The sequence below is a fragment of the Opisthorchis viverrini genome (genome assembly GCF_000715545.1).
Source record: "Opisthorchis viverrini unplaced genomic scaffold opera_v5_429, whole genome shotgun sequence".
Lineage (NCBI taxonomy): Eukaryota > Metazoa > Platyhelminthes > Trematoda > Opisthorchiida > Opisthorchiidae > Opisthorchis > Opisthorchis viverrini.
This window is the reverse complement of record NW_008752083.1, coordinates 283,206-290,111: the sequence shown is the minus strand read 5'-3', so window position 1 is coordinate 290,111 and position 6,906 is coordinate 283,206. Positions and strand designations below refer to the sequence as shown.

Genomic DNA, 6,906 nt, shown 5'->3' with positions numbered 1-6,906 from the left:
ATATATATATATATAACTAGACGAATCTTGTGGTTGTACGGGAGTGAAGCATCAGTGCTAACACTGATGTTGCCGTCTTTGGTGATGATGTTGATGACTAACATCTAATCGAAAATTTGGAAACAACTTCATTCGCTCCAAAATCCGACCACCTTAACACCTGAAACCACCAAAATATACAAGTATGGAAAAAACACTTTTGTCGGATCATCGCACACGGTGGCGGACACTAAATGAATGACCTCAACAATTTTACTTCATCCTGTGTGCATCTAAGCTGACTTATGCAAGGCCACACCTATGCACGATGAGCATGCTTGTTGTCAGGGCCGTGGGAGAGTGCAAGCCCGCTTAAACCGATCGCTTTCATCTGGATCCATTAATGCTACAGGCTCAATAAGAAGTCAAAGGATTTAACTGAATTGATGAAATTTCACCTGGATATTCAGGTGAATAAATTTGCCTACCATTTCCTCCTACGGGAAAAAAACTCCAGAAAAAAATTCGTGCTATACGAAGGAGAATATTTCAGAGCTTCTTATGTTCAGTGCCAAAAGTATAGGTGATCATGCGTTGGATTATAGCGATCATTCTCAACCTCGTTGGATACGCAGCATCAAAAGATGAAATTGGAAATTTGAATGATGTGTGGGATTCTGTTTTAAGTGGCCCTTGGAGATGTATCCCACACTTTGGTATGCTTATTCATGAAACCTTCATGACCATGAAAGTTTTGTAGTATTGAATTGGTTAAACTTTCTAGTCTCAACCATTGCATATCAAACAAGATATAAGGAATCCAGGCAGAATTGCTTGTGAAAAAGCCTCAAGCTAAGGGCTTAGGCACTAGAATAATTCACAAATAGAATCTAAATCGCGACCGGGACTCGAAAACGATAGATATCATTTTGATGGCCGAAGATGCCGCTCGCATTTGAGGCTAAACGGACAGCGACCTCGCTTTTTTCCGTAAAAATCTGTAAAATACTTCTTAATCTTGTTTCAAAGAAAAACGATCCCTCAGGCTATCTCATTTTATGGTATCTATCAAGATCCAAACCAGGTATTTTACCTGCAGTAAACAACAGAGTGACGCTGAACGCCTATTCACATTAATGAGTGTACAATTTATTGGTCCAGTCGTGCAAAAGTCTCAAGTTCAAACGTTATCAGGACCATTAGTCAGGACTGATACTTGCGCCTGGGTACAAAAATATACTCCTTCCTTAATACAGGAAAAGTAATCGGAGAGAAGCGTGCATTCCGAGTTTTAAAGGGCACTGTATGTCAATATCGTTTGAAGGGATCGCTTCATACTGAAACCCCGTTACAAGTTCGAAACAAAAATGCAGCACGTTTTAATCAAAGGGTCGCAAGTAACGTGTACCGGGCATCCTAAAGAGCTGCAATAGTATTCCGTCATGAAAAACCAAAAAAAAAACAAAAGCGCTTGTCTGAAGGAAAGAGCTTGTTTGTCAGAGCATTTAAAACAGCCAAAACTAAGGAAAAGGCACCCGTAATCGAAATACGTAAGGCCCTAAGCGCGTCAATGCTCTCAAAAAATAAATGTATAGAACATTATCACGAATTCCTTGATCCACATGGTGTGAAAACTATGCACGAATGAACTGAGTGTCCACAATGCCCGTATAAACAAAGCATATCGACTATATGACATTCTTTCTCAAGCCTCACCCCTCATGACATGGATGATGAGAGTGACAACAATATTGCAGCTGTGACAATGAGGCTACTGGTACACTTCGCGGTGTTTGTGAAACAGACCTTAAACCCCAAACCTCTAAACTCTGTCTTGCTGCAAAAACTTGATGGAAAGGGTTGAAAACATTTTTTTGGCCCACGAAGTGTCCTTTTGAAAGGAGGCTACCGCAGTAGTTCAATGTATGATGAAGCACAGTAGAAGTGCTTACTATATTTAGCCTCCCGAATTCGCTATCACACCTTGTCAAGAGAGAATCGCGAAATCAGACTCACACATATCACTTTTCAGGACGCCCGAATAGATGATGTGCTTTCTAATTTGGAATGTGGAAGCTTGGCTGAAATGCTGGACTTCCTCAGCAAAGAGTTAGACCGTTTGACTGAAGAACGTCGGATACATGCAATGATTCTTCTGGCGGAGCGTTTTCGACGTATGCGTGAAGCAGAAGAGAGCGGAACCAGACAACGAGAAGAACGCCGTAGACGTGAACAGGACGAGATCTTCAAGCAGGTATGCTTTTTAGCGTTCTGTAGCGAAAAAAGGAAGTCACTTCCCATTTTTGAATTGCACTTCATTATTTTGTTATTCTGAAAGATTGTCCAGAAGCATAAAAAGAAACAGATTTTCAGTGCAAGATGTCTTGCTCAGAGACGTCACATCTGTCGCTTTGAAATTCTACATACACCTGCAAATATAATGCTTGGGTTTGATCTCACCCAGTCCTGCAGGATCAGTTTATGATATTGACATGAAGACCATACCGAACTGTGCTGCAGGCTACTTAGGTTATTCAAAGTAATATGCATTTCCGAAGGGCTTGATCCAACAAGATCAGTATCGTTGCTGTCCATGCTCAGACGTCTCAGGGGCTTAAGAAAGTAAATTTGAGGATAGTTGGGACATTCAAGAATGCCAGAATAGTCTTCTTAGCACTTTGTATGATTTCAGGTGCGTTCACTGTCCATGAAGTTACTCGATTCTCTTCGGGTCCACTTAACTGAAAATTTCAGCACAGCGTTACGAGGTCTTCTAAACAAACCCTGTATACTGACTCGAGAATAATCTATCCAAATTTGTTCAAAACCTTCTGACCTATTTTAACTAAATCTTTCCTTTGAATTATGACCATTCATCAACCGCCAGGTGTAACCACGGCTTGTGTAGTTGAGTACATCTTTAACTCTTGAGCTTTCATTGTACTGTTCTCTCTTGTATATATCTTATGCAGTGACTACCACATCTCTTGTCATTAATGACTTGCACTGCTGAAGCCGAGCGCTGTTTAAACCAAAGAGCGTGACCAAACTCCGGATGTCCACAACGGTTCAAAAAATAGCTAATGCTGTGTCTTTATCCAAAGGTTACGCGTATTCACGAGATGGCAAATAGACAGTACTGGTTAGTTAGACGACCTGAAAGCTCTACGGGTGACTAAATTTCAGTAAGATTAGAAACTAATGTGATATGTCCGTTTCTATGGATGGACAAGAAGCTGTCGGCTTTTAATATCTCTCCAAATGTAGATAATCTGAATCGATGAAAAAATCTGAGTCAAACGAAGACAGCACCACAGAAACCACAAACTAACTTTAATTAAAGGGGCAATTTTTGTGGTCCAAGAAGTGGACTTCACTCGACTTGCATGATACCTAGACGGCGGAGACTTTGGGATGCAAAATTAGTGTACTCAACGTCTTTTCGTTTGACCCGTTTTACATCCGGGTTTAGGTTAAAACCTTTATTCTGCCTGAAACCGACATTTTTTGCATCCATATCACATACTCCCCATAAAACGTTTACCCTTAACCTATCGAACCATTAAAGATACTGAACTTTTTAAACACGGTTTTTGACCATTTGCATTATTACGGTTCTTGTCACATGATAACGATTTACTGTTTTCTCCAACTGTGCTGTTTCTAAGTGTTTTTGATATTTTAAGGCTTTTTTTGAGATTGCGTCAATCTTTGTAACACTCTAAAAGGAACTCACCATAATGTGGGTGTTTTGCAAGTTTTGTTTACACATTTACCCACCGCATTTATACAGCGGCTTTTTGACCAACCACAAGGCCTCACAGTTATTGGCCCATGAATCGCGTGTCGTCCAGTGGACCTTCCAGAATACATCAGGTGTAAACAATATGAATTTTCAGGTGCTGAATTCGAGGACTTAATACCGCACGAGACTTGTTCGACAAAAATGTGCATGTTCTGTGGAAACGTCAAGTCCTAAGAGTCCTAAATTCCAACTTAATTCCCATTAGGATCGGATACAAAGATATAGGACCAAGGCACACTGCTTGAGATGGGAAGCTGATATACGGTGTAGGCACGGAATCCAGCAGAATTGGGTGTGCATAATCTTCGTATTTTGATCTCCATTGTCAACTCTATCCTGGTGGTATAAATTTTTTTATGTAGCTAAAATTTGGAATTTATCTGGGTCATTTGAATAAGCGCAAACACCAGATCACTCGCTTACAACGCCACAAACAAAACAGAGGTAGTGAGTGACTCTGCTGACATACCGTCCGGTCTTTTAATCCGGTATTTTCAGCCGTTACTTCGAACTTGTAAGTAGTGAGGGGTGGTTCCTTAGGCTACTAAAGAAGTACTTTTCTTGCGTTTGATTCGGTGTTCTATAACACATTAACTAGTCATGTGAAATCTGACAAGCCATGCTTTATATCAGCTTGGATGCTTTATAGTTAGCCTGCTTTGAGAAATCCTTCCAACTCAAAGTGTAAACTCCTGACGTTCCTAGTCCGAAAGATTAGGAGCAATATATAGCCTTCGATTGGTCATTCGTCTGCTACCCGCTTGCTTGTGCGTACAGTGCATTATTGGTGCACAGCCGATGGTAACTGATAGTCGAAATATAACTCAGAAGGTGTATGCACCAATAACAGTCCATACAATGGCAGATAGTAGTTTACAGTTACTAGTTGCTCCATGAAACAAATACATTGCGAACCATGAAATCAGTCGAAAGTTGACTTATCGTTTGTGGATAACTCTTGAGAATTCCTGGGTGAAAATCCGGACGGCGGGAACGTGTTTTCTCCACTTGAAATGACTGGCTGACTCCCTACCCCGTGCGCGCAAGCGCGCGAGTGTGTGTGGTGACTGTGTCGTGTCATCGTATATATATATATNATATATATTGACACCGGTCGCTTGATCAACCCAAACTAACCGTTTTTACATTTCTTGAAGGATGCCTCATAGAACACCGGTATCGATATGACGACGCTGTTAAACTACACTTAACATTATGCTCCCAAAACGACTCGTCTAAACTCTACGTCTGTCTTGGTAATGTGATGCAAATCTACCGGCCCAGTCGTTCAAATATCTTTTAGATAACCTTACATGATACGGTTATATTGGGCTTAGTTTTCGCCGACAATTAGCTGCCTGTTACGACTTTTTGAACATGACAACCAATCTTAACTGTTTATTTCAATATTTACCCTTATTTCATTCATCTGGAAAAGACGACCTGACAACAACATCCTGAAGGAATCAAAGCTCTTTACTCTCCCCTTTTTCTTAAACTGTAAAAAGTTTGGGCAATTACATTTTGATCTAAATAACTTTCAAACAATGCTTTAATGTGCATGAAACACAAACATTTCCCCCATGTTTTTACAGATGTGAACATTCCCGATGTATACAAATAGACCGTATAAATTTGCGGTAGCATGGGAAGTGCTTTTCCTTTCTAATGTCTGCTAAAATGAGAAGTACGGGTTTGAAATTTTATTTACTGATTTCATCTTCTCCAATCGATCTGCTATTTTTCCCCGGCGCCTGTTTCAGATGATTAAAGTGCATCAGGAAACAGTTAACGGTTATCTAGCTAACGTGGCAGGATTGGCGCTCGATTCAACTGCAGGGAAGATTGCTGAAGCTCAAGTTGAAGAGTTCGCGAAAAACTTGGACGCCGTCGCGCATAGCCTAGAAGGTACCCGGACTGAGCTTCAGTCGGATTCAGTGGCTGCTGATATGGTTTATAATTTCCTGATCCCAGAGGTATGCGATCCTTCTACGTCCTGTTGATATCATCTACTGAGTTTATTCTGCTCGTGATTTTATCATCACTGGTAGTGTAAAATCTCAGATGCTGATGATAAATCGGTGTTTAGAGAATCACAAAACTCTAATCGATGAAGAACTTAAAAAACGGGGGGAAAGTAAAATCGATGGGTTGTAAAATATGTAGGTACAACGGAGAAAGAAGAACAATTTTGGTTAGCCCCACATCGGTCGAGGATGAACACAATCACCCTTTCATAGGTGGTGATTCGAGTGCGTTTAGCTCGCTGTGGCGAGGTAGCGGTGGATTCTTTTTCCTCGTATGTCAGTGTCCAGAGAATCATTCCCGTCATATGCAGAAATAATGAGCTCTAGTGGAGGTGCAACCTCTCTTCACCATATAATATCCAGACCAACTGTGCCGAGACAGAAGGGAGATGGTTCGAACAAGAGTGATGTGGATGCGAAAAATGTTTCTACTAACCCAGTTGCAAATGATAGCGATCTGATGTCGTGAATTTCTCAGAGATTACAGAAGCATTGTATATTAGGGAGAAATATTTTTTGAGCACACTTGATAAGATTACACACTGATTTATTTACAATCGCTTTTGCAGGTGAACAGACAAGCTCATCAAGCAATGCTGAACGAACGGCAACGAAAGTTTCTGGCAGCTGCTCATCGTGAAATATGGACACCGGCTCACGAGGCAGCTGACAATGAACCAGTTCTTGGACAGCTAGAATCGTCCAAGATCCATACAGCCGTCATGACTGAAACGGCTGAAAACCAAGAGAACTCGCAAAACCCCATGTCATAAACCATATCTTATGCATAGCATAAACACTACTCCTCATTTACGCGTCACATTCTGTCTGGAGTAAAGAAGAAACAGTCCTGAGATATCCATTCCTTCTTGTCAACTATCGAAGTATTTTACCTATCTGTCTACCTAATTTGCTCTATTCCAACCGAAAGGATTTAGAAAGACCGAGGTAGCATAAACTAAATAGACATTATTCCGGAGTATTTAGATACAGATTGCGAATAATCAAGGCACTCACACTCCCTACTAACTGGACAGTTCGGTTACATTCATTAATTTATGAAGTAAACGAAATACGCTACTTGCAATTTAAACT

General features: G+C 40.7%; 1 protein-coding gene across 1 annotated transcript in view; it reads left to right on the top strand.

Moving 5' to 3' along the window:
* Window positions 1-6,666, top strand: part of T265_10932 (hypothetical protein) — a gene marked incomplete at both ends in the record, with an annotated part of 46,502 nt that extends 39,836 nt beyond the window's left edge. Inside the window, 3 exons of the mRNA XM_009177448.1 lie at window positions 2,012-2,233; window positions 5,548-5,760; window positions 6,381-6,666. Of these exons, the coding sequence (XP_009175712.1) occupies window positions 2,012-2,233; window positions 5,548-5,760; window positions 6,381-6,584 (639 nt within the window). The remainder of the gene's footprint in view (window positions 1-2,011; window positions 2,234-5,547; window positions 5,761-6,380) is intronic.
* Window positions 6,667-6,906: the final 240 nt, after the last annotated feature.